Source organism: Akebia trifoliata, chromosome 5, assembly GCF_017979445.1.
Source record: "Akebia trifoliata isolate Shusen 1 chromosome 5, ASM1797944v1, whole genome shotgun sequence".
NCBI classification, from domain to species: Eukaryota; Viridiplantae; Streptophyta; class Magnoliopsida; order Ranunculales; family Lardizabalaceae; genus Akebia; species Akebia trifoliata.
This window is the reverse complement of record NC_141379.1, coordinates 9,715,722-9,732,456: the sequence shown is the minus strand read 5'-3', so window position 1 is coordinate 9,732,456 and position 16,735 is coordinate 9,715,722. Positions and strand designations below refer to the sequence as shown.

Below are 16,735 nucleotides of genomic sequence, written 5' to 3'. Positions count from 1 at the left end.
CTGTTGTTTCATGTGCATTAGCAGCAAACTACAACCGTTGTTAAATATCTTTTTATGTATTTAAAAATGAATCGATCTACTTAATGACGTTTTTTAAGAAACGCCGTTATTTGTATGATATTACCAGCATTTTTAAACCGCTATCTAATAATTAATAAAATTTAAAAAATATTGATGATAGGATTACCGACGATTTAAGATTAAATGTCGTTGTTGTTTATAATTAACGATGGATTTTAGAAAACGCCGTTATTGGTCTACAATTAACGACGACGATTAGAAAATGCCATTAAATTTCCGTTGTAAAAAGAAGCAATTTTTTAGTGTATTTTAGGGATATTTTTTATTTTGAGTTTCGGTGTGAGTTTATAGTCGTTCTTAGTAGGGGTGGATTGGGTAAATTCGAGATCCGAACCAATCCGAAGCCTTTGGATTGGATTGGTTCGGATTAAACACACCCACGGTTTGGGTATGGATCGAAGAAAAAAAAATCCGATTAATTTGATTCGGTTCCGGATTAGGATATAATAGAACCGAACCAATTATATATATATATATATATATATTATATATATATTATATATATATATATATATATATATATATAGGATAGGATAGCGTTATTACGACCCCTATTACGACTCACATTGCGACACACCGTTTGTCTTATATGGGAAAAAATGTTTGGAATGGGCTGATTTTTTGTGAGGATGATCTCTGTGATGAGGGGATCATCCTGGCAAAAAATCATCCCATTCCAAAACTTCTAACCCCATCAAAATTGATTTACAAAAATTGGACGGTCTAAAAATTTTCAACTTGTAAACATGGGGCTAGAAGTTTCATAATGAGCTTATTTTTGGCAAGGATGATCTCCTCACCATAGAGATCATCCTCACAAAAAATCAGCCCATTCCAAACATTTTTGCCCATATAAGACAAAACGGTGTGTCGCAATGTGAGTCGTAAAGTGAGTCTACGGAACCCGACCCATATATATATATATTTAAAAAATAAAAATTTCCATTTTTTATTTCTTTCTTCTTCTTCCTATTCGAAGAATTCTGAAAACAGAACCCTAGCCGCTGTCGTTCTCAATCTCAGTTGTCTCTCTCACTCACCTCACCTCACGGCCTTGCCAACTTATCGGAAAATGAAGATTGAACTCTTTCTCTCTCTCTCTCTCTCTCTAATTCAAAAAGCTTCGATAAATCTCTGAGCTATCGATCTCTCAGGCACCTTCAATTAACGGTAAACAAATTTAAATTCTTCTCAAATGGATCTTCAATATATTTCTTATTTGTTTAGGAGAATAACATAAAATGGCTTAAATGCCATTATTTTAAACCTCAAGCCAAAACCTCTTCATTTTTCTTAGAGAATTTTTTTCATTTTCAACTTATTGAACTCATCTTCTATAAAATATACTGTTTTCTACTTATTGAACCTCATCTACATCAAATTTCTTAAATGAAATATAGAAATTTTTAAAATTTTTTTATTACTCCAAAGTCCACGTATAAAAAAAGTCCTACTTGTTTTTGAGGTTTGAAAATTGGAGGAGATAGAATGTTTGGATTGAGGAAGAAGGTATCTATCTTCAATAAGTATGAGAACCGAGAACCGATCCGAACCAATCCGAACTAAGATTGGATTGGATTGGTTCGGTTCTATAGGGTAATTGGATTGATCCGGTTTCAAATTTGTAGAACTGATCATGTTTGGTTCGGTTCCAATTTTGCCAATATCCGAACCAATCCGAACCATGTGCACCCCTAGTTCTTAGGGTTTTTGGTCTTATTGAATTTGATCCTGAAGTTATTTTCATAAAAAAATGGATGTTTAAGGTCGAATTGAAAAGTATCAAAGGTATTTTCATAATTTTATCGAATTTTGGGAGGTTTTGTAGACTTTATCAATTTTAGTGATTTTGGTCTCGTTAAACTTGAAATCTCATTTTGAGAGCAAGAATAGTATTTTTGAAGTATTTCGAATTTTGTTTTTCTCATTTTGGGAGTGGAATAGAGATGTGGACCTCACGAGGGGGATTTTCATAATTTCATCATTTTTAGCCTTTTTGGCATGTGGGACATAAGGTTTGGAATTTTATGTCTCAAAGTGCGATAATTTGTCATGTGACACCCCAAAATTCGAGTTCACGACATAACCCATGAGTCGGGATGTAGATTTAAATATTAAAGGTCAGAAAATTATAAATCATTTACGATATAAAATATGTGTGATTTTTTTATAAAAATATTTCATGGTTAACACTTAAAAAAACTCTCTATAATAGTCAATACTAGGCCCATTAAGATATGATTTTATTCAATTATTAAGACAACTCGAAATGGTGCGTTTTCTCTATTATTAGATTCTCAACTCAATTTAATTTTCATAAAAAAATATAATAGTCACACGTTACAAAAGAAATATATGAGAGAAAAAAAAGTTAACAGATGTGTGTGTCTTATTGTGGACAGAACATACACATTTAAAAAACAAAAATTATCTTTTAGAAAAATTAAAATTTTTTTTAATTAGTCTCATAATTAATTAAAAAAATAAAAATTTGTGACACAATTGCCCTTGTTTTTAGTTTTTAGAAACTTATGAAACTTCCAACCGATATAGATGACGGCTAAATTGTAAATTTGCAAATTTACAATATAATTTTTTAACACAAAAAGATAAATCTTGCTTGATATGTTATATACTTGAATCTATAGGAAATATAGTATTGCATCGTGCCAAATTGGGCATTATAAGCCCTATCATGGGCCAAATTTTTTTAACCTAGCCCTATGTGGGTTCAATATTAACACCCTAACTCCTTTCTGGCCAAGCCAAGTTAGCAAAAATGTACATTGAGGTAGGTTAGCGTGACTTTAGTGCATAAGCTTTGTAAAAGATTTCAAATCTCACTGAGGGCCGTGAGGTCCACGTGGAAGGTAATTGTGAAGACCATTTTTATTGCACTATTGACATAAGAACATCTGTCCCCAAGGTGATAGTGGGCCCTAAGTTTAAATATTTATCCGATCATTGAAAACTGGAGTCAATGAGTTGCAAAATTAACACTTCTCGAAAAGAGTGGTTAGTAAAATGCATCTCATCTTAAATTAAATGGAGAATAGTAAGTATGGTGATATTACTTTTGTAGACACCTCAATTTGAACGGGCCACTTCTCGAAAGGGCCCAAAAATATCGATTTTCCAAATAAATGGGCCAACGGGCCTTAAGGGCCCAACTCATTGAAAATGAACATTTTTACCAAATCGAGGCCCCTAAGACCTCTCAATGGTTTAGGAGGCCACCAAAAGGACTCGGCCTACCTTACGACTTCCCAACATTCACCGCTCCGCTTCCAAAATAAAAAACGTCAATTTTCGATAAATTTCACCAACGGGCCTAAAAAGCCCGATTCGCCAACACGTGGCATTTTTGATCAAACTAAAATCTAAAAAAATTAAAAAATTAAAAATGTGAGACTTGGGATGCCTACCCCTCCTCTACTATCACCGCTCCGCCTCCGTAACCCAAAACCATTTCTAAAACCCAAGCCCAACACTACAAAGCCCACAAATCATTAACCATATCCAATTCATTATCCAACCCACAACCCTAACCCATAAACCACAACCCACATCAACCAATCACTCTTTTATCATCAAGAGATGACACATGTCATCACCCCACTCACCACCTCCCTCACCCAACCACCTATCCCATTAATTTGCTTTAAATCCCATCTACCCACACATCAACCCATCACCTTTTCTCTCAAATCAAACACATCTACCCACACCCCTAACCTATACCTCCCCTAATCTACTCTCATCATTCCCTACAAAACCTACATCTACAACCTAAACCTACACCATCCTCTCAAGTCAAACACTCACCTCTCCCATCAACCTATCCCAACCCTTCATTTTCCACCCACCTTAACACATGGCATCATCTCCCTCACCCTCCCAAAATATCATCAACCACCCATTTAAATCCTCCATGCTCTTAAATCAAATCACAACCACCATCTTAAATTCACCTCACCAAACACTCCACCCAAATGGGTTGGGTAGGATCCAAACCATTTGGGTCAAAACTCACCCATTTAACCCCCCTTACCTATATACCCTCCAATCTCCTCTAAATTACACCCACTTCTCTCTCAAACTCATAACCATTCTACCCATTTTCTTCACTTCACCCCATTATATCCCTAAAATAACTCCTAAACATCTATAAATACCCTCATCCTCTTCCCAAAAATGGCCCCCAACTTCTCATTACAAAACTTCTCCCCAACACTCTCTCTACTAACAACCATCATCAATTCTCACCAAGTTTACCAACTCTTTCACACAAATCCTTTACAAGTCTCACTAAAACAAAAGAAATCCCTACTCTCTCTAATCACTTCTTCCCATTCTCATACTCTCATATTATACTAAGGACTCAAGAAGACTCAAGCAAGAAGAAGAAAAGAAGAAACAAGATACAAGGTGGGTTTGAAGCACACCCCCTCTCTTTCTCTAACCTTCTACTCTTTCCCTCTTCTAACACCCCCTTCTTCTATTTTATTTTACCCCTTTTGATGATTGGGCCCCAAGGCTAAGGTTCATAAGGGTCATTTCCATTAATGAAATGACCCTATGATCAAGCCGAAAATGAATCCCTACTTAGGAACATATGCACCCACGTGACACATTTTTTTCACCTTCTTTTAAAAATAAAAAATGATCGAGTTATTTGAGGTTACCGCCACGTGGCGGGGAGGAAAGGGTGCCTAACACCTTCCCTTTTCTTCAACCGAGCCGCTTACCCAAATCTCGAGGTTTGACTACCCCTTATCCATTGTGAGTCACTAAAATGCCAAAAATCTCATCTTTTGGAAAATGTACCCCGGGTGACCATTCACACCTACTTCCAACTTGAATGGTGGCGACTCCAAATCATTGTAGATGTAGCCATCATAATGATGAAATCACGCGTCTACAACTTTTAACAAGTTAATTTAGTATTATTTAAAGGGAGCATGAACAAATGTACTAAAGTAAAAAATCGAGGGGATTAGAGTAAAGTTGAAGGTGTTGCAGATCTTGATGATGGATCCCTCAAAGAGATCGATTGGGAGTCGTCACCTAATTTTAGATTTAGGAACCAAAATTAACATCAAATCGGATTTGAGTTAGTCTACGATAAACATAATGGGTAAGTCTCTACTACAATCCATTGACTAGACTAAAGTCAATTTTAGTGGGCATAGGTTAATATGCTATTTTAGGGGCAATGACTGACCATCATCGTATGATTGAGGCTTGATGTGATCTATGCTTAAGGCTATGCAGGCAGCAACATGATTATCTGTGAAGAGTTCGAAATGCAAGTCCAAGTTATATCGATGATGCATGGCCAATTAAATTATCAAGATCAATCATAGTTAATTGCATGCCTAATTTTAATCTATCTCCAATTGAGATTTCACGCAATCGACATTTATTTTCATGCAAAATTATCTTAATAATGAATTACGAAGCATGGAAATATTTTTTTTTCTCACTTAAACATCTCAAAATTGAGAGTCGACTCAATGCATACATTTTGAATTAAATTAATTTTCATGACATGCGATACCCCCCAAAATAGTGAGTTGACTCCATGTATATTTTTGAAATAAATCAAAATTTGTACAATGAAACACCATAAAAATAGTGAGTTGACTCGTTGCAAAATCAATTTTGAAATGATTCAATTTATGTGCAATGTGTTATTGTAAAATTCATAGTTTATTCATATATTTTAAATATAAGTTTTGAACTCAAAACCTCTTGAGTATTTCTTGTAAAAAATAGAAATTTCCTTATTTGGTGAAACATAAACTAAAAAAGAGTTTTTTCTTTTTTTGTATAAGTTGAAAGTCAAAGTTTTTTTTTTTGCTTTTTGGTTATGAGAGTTGTAAAGACAACTCTAAAAATCTTTAATCCTACATCGGATAAATATAAGAATAGTTTTCAACTTATATATGATCCCTCTCTTACTATCGCTTGAGAGTGAGATAGAAAGAGACTGGGCCTTGTGTGCACATGGGGGCCCAAGGCATCGTGAAACTGCAGTCCATTGTGTTTGGAGTCAACCCATCAAAAAATCTTAGTGTGCGTGCACGCACATACGAAGTACGCGCAAGGGATGTGCATACTAAGGATTCAATCCTAAGGGGGCAATTGATTTTAAGGACAGTGACTTCTCTGTGCCTCTGTCATTGATAAGTTTTTTCAATTTCGTCATGATTTTTATATTATTTTTTATTACTTATAATCTGTTGTTTCAACAACACATAATCAGAATCAGAATTTGAACATGTGTTAACCTAAAAAATAATGAGTTAACTCATTGTATATTTTTTGAAAAGATTTCAATTATTGAGCAATGTAATATCTCTAAAAACTAACTAATTGATTTTTCTTTTCTAATGCCTAAGCTTTAAAAAAAAAAAAAAAAAAAATAGTGGGTGCAAAGATTTTTGAATTCAGACCTAAGGTGGCAAGTTAAAATTGAAAATATAAATTGATTTGAAGGACAGTTTTCCTATTTAGAAACGCATAATCTACAAATTTGAATCAACTAAAAACTCCCATCAATTAATCACGAGATGGAAAAAAGAAAATCGATTTTTATTAAGCAGGGATTGAACGAGTTGACTTGTTTTATGGCTCAATGAAACTCGATTTTTTTTTTTACAATCTCGTGATGTAATTTAAAATGGCCTAAGGTTTGGGCGTAAAGGGTGATGGGTCTCAAAAATAGTTATTAAAGCGAGAGAGAAAATATGTGTAACCTCACAGCTGAACAATATTTTAGAACTATCAATGCTGTTGATCCTCCGAATCACCTTTTTCTTGTCCTTATAAAACACATACAGAAAGAGAAAGAGAGAGAGTGAGTGAGAGAGTGAGAGAGAGAGAGAACTGACACTACTACGTGAAAATCTCAAATTAAAAAAAAAAAAAATTGATGCGCCTGACCCGTCAATTTTTAATATCGAAATTGATGCGTCTGTCTCTCGATCCCATCTCTCTCTCACTCTCTTTCTGTCTCTCTCTCACAGTCATCGATTGACCTCTCCATATCTATCTCTTACAATCTCTCTCGATCGATCGACCTCTTCATCTCTTTCTCACAGTCGTTCTCTTGATCGATCGACCTCTCCATATCTCTCTCTCACACAGTCTCTCCCTCAATCGATCTCTCTTTCGATCTGTCTCCCTCGATAGATCTCTCTCACTTTCGTATCTCTCTGATGCAATCGCAATCGGATTTGAAGTCTCGAGGGTTTCAATTTCTCTCACGAAATCGGATTGAACTCTCTAAAGTTTCAATTTCTGTCACAATCCGTCGTCTTAGATTGGAAGCTGAGTTTCTGCTAAGGTGTTCTCACTTTTCAAGGTATGATCAACTGTAAATCTTGATTTGAAGAGAATCGACTGTAAATTATTCTGTTTGTTGAGGTTTTGAAGGTATATGAAGTGGAAAGTTTGGTTTTTGGTTAATTTTTGTCGTACAATGAACATCTTTTAGTGTTTTCAGGTGTTTGTTGATCTTCTAAAGTAATCGGTTTGGTTCTATTTTTTGTTTCTGTGAAATTGGTTTCCAAATGTTGAATTAGATGGTTAGATTCTTGAGAAATCATAGCCATGTTGATTATCTAGCAGAGCAAAAAGGAGTTTTTAGGGTTAACTGCATTGATTGCCCTTGATCGAACAAATGTTACCCAGGTATGCTAGTTTTTCTTTAGTTCCTTCTGGTATGTTATGGACTTATAGTTACCTCATCTTCTCATATAGACGGAGGACCCTCTCTGATGCATTTGTAGTTTTGGTTCTAGTTATTTTCTCCGTAACTAGTTCTTTGATTTCCTTGTATTTGCATTTCTCTCTGCTTTCTAATGAAAATGCATTTTATCCATGATAGAAGAAAAAAACTTCAGTTCTTTGTTGCAAATTGATTCATGAACTTTATTCTAATGTCTTGCTTTCAGAGTTACTTGGTTAGGAAATCTTTAAATTCACAACTGCAGAGGATGGGAGCAATTCCCTCCACAGAGCATATATCCATGATCAGTGACATTTATGAGAAGTTCAAGATATGTAAGAAAATTTTCACAATTCTAGTTTTGTGTTTCCCTTGTTAAGTTGGAAGATGCCCTTGTAGTTATGTTGTCTACTTTATTATGATAGTATGGGTTGAACAAGGGGATGAGATAAGTCTGGAATATTCTGGGACAAATGCTCTGAAAGGGGACCTTGTCAGGTATCTTGCAATCATCTGCCATTTATCTCTGTTGCAGACATCTCTTAAGTTGCTCAATATCCTGCAAGAAACTAAACTCTGGAATCATGATAATTTTATAAGAATTTATTGTTGATTGTTTAACAGAAAAACAGATTTGAAATGGTTTTCTTATGTTTTAAATAGAAATCTGTGCTTAAAACTACTGACTATTAATGCAATATAAACGTTAATACAAATTTATCCTTTTTTGCAAATTAATTTCGGTTCCACAACATTGCAGATTTGGAAGACAGACTGTGTCAGGACTGATTAAGGATGGAATGAGTGCGATAGTTTGGACAAAAGACAACCATGCCTAGAGGTACTAAGTACTAACTTATAAGCTAGTTTTATTAAGAGTGGAGCTTCATTTAAATTATAATCTATATGGAGGAGTGATGTTGATTCTACCCATTTTTCTTACAGTACATCATCCGAAGGTAGCTCATTGGAATCTGCTGTTTTGATATGAGAATGCTCGATTTCTTGCTTAGTTCACGTTATTAACTGTGCTTCTCTTTATATAAATAGATCTGAAATTACAGTTGAAAAATCTGTCTTTGAGTTCTAAATGTCTCGCTTGAGTCGTGATCCATAGCGGTGTCCCGTTCAATTAACAATGTACAGTGTCTATGTGGCACATTTTGTTTGGAGATTAAACTAAACACATTGGTCTGCATGTCATGTAAAAAATGTCTTGGTTAGGAACCCCATGTATTTTAAACTCCGTACAAAAGTGTGCCATGTAGACACCGTTCATAGTCTATATGAATGGGACACCATACTTGATCCTGATTCTCTATAAGTTTCCATGGCAACAAATGTTAATGCCTTTTTTGTTAGAAACAACTGTAATTTCAGCTATTATTTTTTTGCTTTCTATTTTCAATTTTACACTTTTTGTTGGTTTCTTCCATTTCTAGCTCTTTTGACAAATATATTGTTGCAGTCAAAGATAAATATTTCTTTGAGCTCTAAATGTCTTGGAACTCTTTTTTATTATATAAGCTTGTATGTTTGATGTGTGGCGCTCAATTGTTGATGCCTTGTTCTGTTAGAAAATTACTAAAAACTTTGTTCTTATCTTCTACTTCAGCATGGACATGTTGGATTTATGTTGACTTGTTACGATGCCGAGCTTAGCTATGATAGCCGCATGGACACTTTTCATGCAAGGTATCACGCTATATAGCTTTCTTCAAACTTGAGTCCCAACAACTTCAAGTGACCAATGTTGTTCTGCTTTAACATGAGTTACAAATTTGGCACTGTGTGGAGAACAAACCCATGTGTGTACTATTGATGTGGGTGGGGCATATTAGGCCCAATCCATTTACAACTCAATAAATTTTGATTTAAAGACCAAATGCTTCATATCTTAAGTTCTATACATGTCTAGCTGTGCACACCATGAACAGCTGTGTTATAATGGGATGGTCTCTATTTTTTCAAAAATTACCAAAAATGAATTAAGTCACTGGACAGTCCAGTCGAGTTGCATATCTATTATCTTCCTTAAATCAATTTCACATACCCAAATGTTTTCAGAATCTCCTTCCTTTCCTGCATCATGTTGGACATTCCAACCATATATGGGCTTGTTCATACAGTTTAGAGGACCATCACACACCAAAAATAAAAAAAATGCAACCTATTCTGATAGTCCCAATCTAATGAAAATTGTCTTGAATTTGGATTAGCCAAACTGTCCAATTAGACCATGTTTTCCGGTCAATTTTTTCATATGGTTAGTATTTTGTGATGTTAAGTGGACTGATTTTTGATAGAGATGATCGTCGTATCATGACAAACTATAAGGTTGAATCATCAAACATTATGTCCTTCAAGACCCACAAGTGGGCATACAAACAGAGAGAGAGAGAGAGAGAGAGAGTGGGAGGTTGAAGTATGCTCTTAATTTACTTGATGCAGATTATGTCACCCCGTTGGTACATACGGAACTTTGAAGATAATGCAGCTCGTATGATCCATTTGTAAGTTCTTTCAAGCCTTAGATATATTAATTACAAAGCTTTTTTATTTATTTATTTTGTTTGATACATTTTCTGTATACTATGTTAGGGGCTTCTTTAAATGATGATAGAAGTTAACTATGTTGATCAGAGATGAGAACAAATTATAATGTATCCCTAACTATTACAAATAGAAACTTAAACACAGAGACACTAACAATGTTCTAAAATGAATACATACCAAAGGAATCTGACACAAACTGAAAAAACTAACACTGTGGGTATGTTTATGGTAGAAGATAAGAAGGTTATGGTACACACCAGAACCAAAAAAAAAAAAAAAAGTGTATATACTCCAGCCAATTTGGAGTCTGTAGAGAGCTCCAGCCTGGACAGGAATGATGAGCTATATACTCCTATCAACAGCTTATATCTTCAACTAATATCCTTATATATTCCTATCAACAGCTTGATGAGCAATAAAGAAAGTGTCATATCCTTCAACCACATCTCACGGATCTTGTTCCCCCTTAAGCCTACACCCTTAAGCTCTCCTATATAAACTCAAGAGGATTCACTTATCTTCTCGACAATTGAAGTCTAGCAGAATTGAAAAATAAAAAGAATGGCTTCTTGGGTTTGCACAATCACATCTCCATTCAGAAAAGCTTGCACTTTCTTCAACCCCAACAATCAAAGAGATAAGAAGACACAACAAGGTATATTTTGTTATATATGCTATGTTAGCCATATTGGATCTTGATGTAAATTAACTCTTATATATTGTGGTTGGTTCTTATTATAGGGAATGACAATCGTGTTATGGATTTGCATGGTGAAGTAATGGCTTGTGCTTATGAGGATGTTCAGGTGATGTGGTCGATACTCGACAAGTCCAAGCCTACACTCTGCAATAACAGTTCTTGAGTATGTCCATGCCATTTCATAAGGGCATATATGAGTTATATACACTATAAATGCATAAGTGTGCATCAAATTGTGGATATGGTATGTGGGGTGATCTTGTTATAATAGAGACAAGATGGGAAATTCAAAAAAAAAAAAAAAAAAAGGGGGGGAGAAAAATCAGAGAAGAGAAATGGCAAAAAAAAAAAAAAGGGATGCCTTCTGATTTGATGGTGATGCTATTGATCTTTGATATATATAGGGAATCGCCATGGTTAATGAGGATCATGGTGAGATTTAATGAAAAAAAATTAGATTGTTGGCATGGTTGTACTTGTTTTTTTTATTCATGGTTTCTGTTTCATCAACACATTTTCTATTTCTTTGTTATTATGATAATAGCTAATAAGAGGACCGGTAATATATGTTGCATAGGAAAACAAGGCTGTAAATTAATAGGTATTCGAAATCTATGCCATGGAAGGTAGCCTGAACATTGTTTGGTTCTCCTTTCTCAAGCCAATTCATTGAATCAGAGAAAAAAATAATATGTTAATGAGTCGGTATATCTTATTTTGCAATTTATCCTTAGAGAAACCCTTTCCTTACTAAGATAGTGAGGTAAAAGGTCCTACAAAGCCTCAAACCCCTCCCCCCTCCCCCCATCAAGTTGAGAGAACTTTCAACTTAAAATCACATTTAAGTTAATCTAGAATGTGGTTTCTAGCTAATCTGCCTATCTTCAACAGCTTATATCAACCAATTTATTCACTAGTATAGGAGGAGCCTTACTTTTCTTTCAACTTATATCTTCCTTAGAACAGATGAAGATCATTTTTTTAAACAGGACTCCACTGGTATCATTTCTCTATGAGAGGGGATGGCGTCAAAATTTTACATGGGGTGGATTTCCTGGACCCGAGAAAGAGGTAATCTGATGTTCTATTAAATCTACAATATATGATTTGTTATTTAATTATTTTTTTTGAGAAATTTTAAGTGCTTATTCATCACCCCTGCTGCTTATTGATGAAATCATGATGGTTTCTATCGTATTTTTAATATGTCAATGGTTATTTCTGCTCACCCACGTGACTTATGCTTCCACGTATTTCACAAGTCGTCCATCTAGTTAACAATCTAATAATTTGGTTACAGTTTGAAATGGCCAAAGATTACCTTAAGCCTGTTTTAGGTGGAAACATAGTTGATGCCAGCTGTGGAAGCGGGTTATTTTCAAGACTTTTCACCAAGAGTGGACTGTTTTCTCTTGTTGTTGCTCTAGCTTCAATTTTTCTGAAAGTTGTTTTGATTAATCTATTAGTAGGAATACCTTTTTTTTAAGGGTAAACTTGTGTTTATTAGATTATATATGATGTGATAATACTTGTTGCCTTGCAGGAACTTAATCTTGATCAGAGCTGATATCTCTCGGCTTCCTTTCGTTTCAAATTCAGTTGATGCTTTGCATGCTGGTGCTGCACTGCACTGTTGGCCTTCATCGTCTACTGCTGTAAGCATTATTTTGCTTTTGCTTAGTGTATTTGTATCAACACAATTTGTTATTGAATTACTAATCATTGATACTTGTACATATTCCTTGTTTTCCATTGAGTGTTGATAATTTTTCACTACTAATGTTTTGTTGTTTGTTCTTTAATGCAAAAATGTGTAAATGTTTAAAATTTTGTCAAATTCGGTGAGTGAAAATTATTATTGCTTGTAAACTGTGTTTAAAGCCTGGCATGAACATGTTTAATGGTCTAAACTGCACTAGTCATACTCCAATGCCCTTATTATGGATTTGTGTAATTTATATTCTTTGTTTATTTATTTATTTATTTTATCTATTTATTTTTATTTTGAGTAAAGCTCTGTAACCCATATTCATATCTGAGCAACTTAAAGCTTCACCAATAAGTATACTGCTTCAACAATAATAATTGTTTTACTTCTTAAAACAATTGAAGAATAGGATTATACTGCTTCAATGGTTAAGGAAACACGTTTCTCTTATTTTGTAAAGATTTTGCTATGTGCATGGTGTTATTTATTAAGATGCGCCTAAATCCTAATATTTGCTTGACCTGAAAACTAATACCCTCATTGATTGGAAACAAAATATAGATAGGAATAATGGAATAAAAAAACACTCCACACTATTAAATTTAGAATGGTGTAGTTGCTGGTGCACCTCTTTTTTCTTTGTCATTTTAATGCTAATTGTCTGAGACATGCTTTCTTGTAGAGAAGGAAAAACTTTCAAGGGTGTGTTTTTGAAGTTCTGTCAGAGTTGGTAAATTCTGTCCCAATTCATGCTGATCAGCTTATTTATTTAAATTTTTAAGGCTCTATTTGAAGTTGAGGGAAAATATCAGAATTTTCTTCTTTAGTAAAAGCATGAAAAACACTACAAGCTATGCTTCAATTTTAAATGTTTCAGATTTTGTAAGACATGTTATGTTAGTTTCATTGCCTTTAGTTTTTGTAATTAGTGATTCAAAATAAAATTTTGCATCCTCCTTTTGAACGTTAGTATAGTTGCTTCACACTAAGTTCAAACACATTCTTGTGAGATGACATGCTTCACACTAAGTTAACGAGTATTTCATTTGGTCTTGAGTGAAATCTGAATGCCTATGTGAAACAGTTCAAATATTTGCAGCTCTAAATGTCAGTATCACCATTGTATTTTCTTTTAACATATTTGACTGAACCAAATGGATTTTTGCTTGATTCAGGGAACTCCTGTTAACATCGCCGTCGGCTCACACGTGTGGGCTGAGGATTCGGAGGTTGCGTGGATAGATGTAAAAGTAACAGAAATCAAAGGAAACGATGCCACCATAGTTACCCAACATGGAAAAACAGTAAAATATATATATCATATACTGCTTTATTGTTAGTTATTTGTAGCTTCGACAGAATTTTTGATCTTAACAAAGAGGTTTACATGTATATTAATTTTGGATTATTTAGTTTAATTTGAAGCTTGTTTTATGATTTTTCTTTTGTTTTTTCTTTTTCTGATTTTTTTTATTATTATTTCGTTCATTGTGATTGGTGAATTAGAGGACCGTGCTATTGTTTGTTAAACCTTCAAATTTGACGGTCATACTCTATGGATTTTTTTTTGTTTTTTTTTTAAGTCCATTCTCCAATAATTTGATAGTCCAAGACCGTCAAAAAAAAAAATTCTACAAGAGAATATTTGACGGGCATATTTGACGGGAGGGTCCGTCAAATTTCTCAAAATTTGACAGGCTAAGACCGTCAAATATGGGCCTTTTTCACATAGTGTTAGTTACATTTTAATAATTAATAAATTTAAAAATTATTAACGGAAGTATTACCTACGATTTAATAAACAATGCCGTTGTTTCATGTGCATTAGCGGCAAACTACAACTGTCGTTAAATATCTTTTTATGTATTTAAAAATGAATCGATTTACTTAACGACGTTTTTTAAGAAACGACGTTATTTGTATGATATTACTAACATTTTTAAACCGTCATTTAATAATTAATAAAATTTAAAAAATATTGACGATAGGATTACTGATGATTTAAGATTAAATGCTGTTGTTGGCCTATAATTAACGATAGATTTTAGAAAATGCCATTATTGGTCTACAATTAACGACGATTTTTAGAAAATACCACTAAATTTTTGTTGTAAAAAGAAGCCGTTTTTGAAGTGGATGGAGGTATGTGTTAGTTTGTGATGAGAAAATCATTCATGGGATGTGTTTTGGGACGTGTTAATAGGGTTCAATTGGTGAGTTGATTTTGAGTTGCAACTTGCAAGTGAGTGCGGTCGAGTAGAATCGAGAAGAGTCGGTTTTCATTTGAAGGGTATTTTCATAATTTGACGAGTTTTGAGTGTATTTTAGGTATATTTTTATTTTGAGTTTTGGTGTGTGCTTATAGCGTTCTTAGAGTTTTTTGTCTTATTGAATTTGATCCTGAAGTTATTTTCGTCAAAAATGGATGTTTAAGGTTGAATTGAAAAGTATCAAAGGTATTTTCATAATTTTATCAAATTTTTGGAGGTTTCGTAGACTTCATCAATTTTAGTGATCTTGGTCTCGTTAAACTTGAAATCTCATTTTGAGAGCAAGAATAGTATTTTCGAAGTATTTCAAATTTTCTTTTTCTCGTTTTGGGAGTGGAATAGAGATGTGCACCTCACGAAGGGGATTTTCATAATTTCATCATTTTTTTGCCTTTTTGGCATGTGGGACATAAGGTTTTGAATTTTACGTCTCAAAGTGCGATAATTTGTCATGTGACACCCCAAAATTCGAGTTCACGACATAACCCATGAGTCGGGATGTAGATTGAAATATTAAAGGTCAGAAAATTATAAATCATTTACGATATAAAATATGTGTGATTTTTTTATAAAAATATTTCATGGTTAACACTTAAAAAAACTCTCTATAATAATCAATACAAGGCCCATTAAGATATGATTTTATTCAATTATTAAGACAGCTCGAAATGATGCGTTTTCTCAGCTGTTAGATTCTCAAGTCAATTTATTTTTCATAAAAAAAAATATAATAGTCACACATTACAAAAGAAATATATGAGAGAAAAAAAAGTTAACAGATGTGTATGTCTTATTGTGGACAGAACATACACATTTAATCTATCTCCAATTGAGATTTCACGAAATCGACATTTATTTTCATGCAAAATTATCTCAATAATGAATTACAAAGCACAGAAATAATTTTTTTTTCTCATGTAAACATGTCAAAATTGAGAGTCGACTCAATGCGTACATTTTGAATTAAATAAATTTTCATGACATGTGATACCCCCAAAATAGTGAGTTGACTCAATGTATATATTTGAAATAAACCAAAATTTGTACAATGAAACACCATAAAAATAGTGAGTTGACTCGTTGCAAAATCAATTTTGAAATGATTCAATTTATGTGCAATGTGTTATTGTAAAATTTATAGTTTATTCATATATTTTAAAGATAAGGATTGAATTCAAGACCTCTTGAGTGTTTCTTGTAAAGAGTAGAAATTTCCTTATTTGGTAAAATATAAATTAAAAAGAGTTTTTTTTTTTTTATAAGTTGAAAGTCAAAGTTTCTCTTTTTTGCTTTTTGGTTATGAGAGTTGTAAAGACAACTCAAAATCTTTAGTCCTACATTTGATAAATATAATAATAGTTTTCAACTTATGTATGATCCCTCCTTCACTATTGCTTGAGTGTGAGATAGAAAGAGACTGGGCCTTGTGCGCACATGGGGGCCTAAGGCACCGTGGGACTGCAGCCCATTGTGTTTAGGACTAATCCATCGAAATTTCTTAGTGTGTGTGTGTGCATACGATGCGCACGCAGGAGATGCGCATACTAAGAATTCAATCATAAGGGGGTAAAATTGGTTTTAAGAACAATAGCTTCTCCGCACCTCAGTCACTAATAAATTCTTTCAATTTCGTCGTGATTTTTATAAATTCTTATAATCTTTTGTTTCAACAACACATAACCAGA

General features: G+C 33.7%; 1 protein-coding gene across 7 annotated transcripts; it reads left to right on the top strand.

Annotated features, from left to right (window-relative positions):
• The first annotated feature begins 6,949 nt into the window (after nucleotides 1–6,949).
• Nucleotides 6,950–14,219, top strand: LOC147401428 (uncharacterized). Of its 7 annotated transcripts, XM_086442742.1 has the most exons (10): nucleotides 6,950–7,450; nucleotides 7,671–7,779; nucleotides 8,043–8,151; nucleotides 8,242–8,314; nucleotides 8,577–8,657; nucleotides 9,432–9,511; nucleotides 10,268–10,329; nucleotides 12,062–12,143; nucleotides 12,616–12,727; nucleotides 13,956–14,219. In XM_086442742.1, the coding sequence occupies exons 8-10, from the start codon at nucleotides 12,085–12,087 to the stop codon at nucleotides 14,118–14,120; spliced, it is 336 nt and encodes a 111-aa protein (XP_086298868.1). In that variant the 5' UTR covers nucleotides 6,950–7,450; nucleotides 7,671–7,779; nucleotides 8,043–8,151; nucleotides 8,242–8,314; nucleotides 8,577–8,657; nucleotides 9,432–9,511; nucleotides 10,268–10,329; nucleotides 12,062–12,084; the 3' UTR covers nucleotides 14,121–14,219. The 7 variants fall into 7 exon arrangements, 6 of the variants coding, with proteins under 6 accessions (XP_086298868.1, XP_086298867.1, XP_086298866.1 ...); XM_086442741.1 differs by lacking the exon at nucleotides 7,671–7,779; XM_086442740.1 differs by lacking the exon at nucleotides 6,950–7,450 and having other exon boundaries at nucleotides 7,457–7,779.
• The last annotated feature ends 2,516 nt before the right edge of the window (nucleotides 14,220–16,735 follow it).

What these genes read in the sequence shown, in the direction of transcription:
- LOC147401428 (XM_086442741.1), top strand. Translation starts at nt 12,085, where the DNA reads ATGAGAGGGGATGGCGTCAAAATTTTACATGGGGTGGATTTCCTGGAC. An exon ending in TTCCTGGACCCGAGAAAGAG is followed by an intron (nt 12,144 to 12,615) that starts GTAATCTGATGT and finishes GTTGCCTTGCAG; the next exon opens with GAACTTAATCTTGATCAGAG. An exon ending in GGCCTTCATCGTCTACTGCT is followed by an intron (nt 12,728 to 13,955) that starts GTAAGCATTATT and finishes TGCTTGATTCAG; the next exon opens with GGAACTCCTGTTAACATCGC.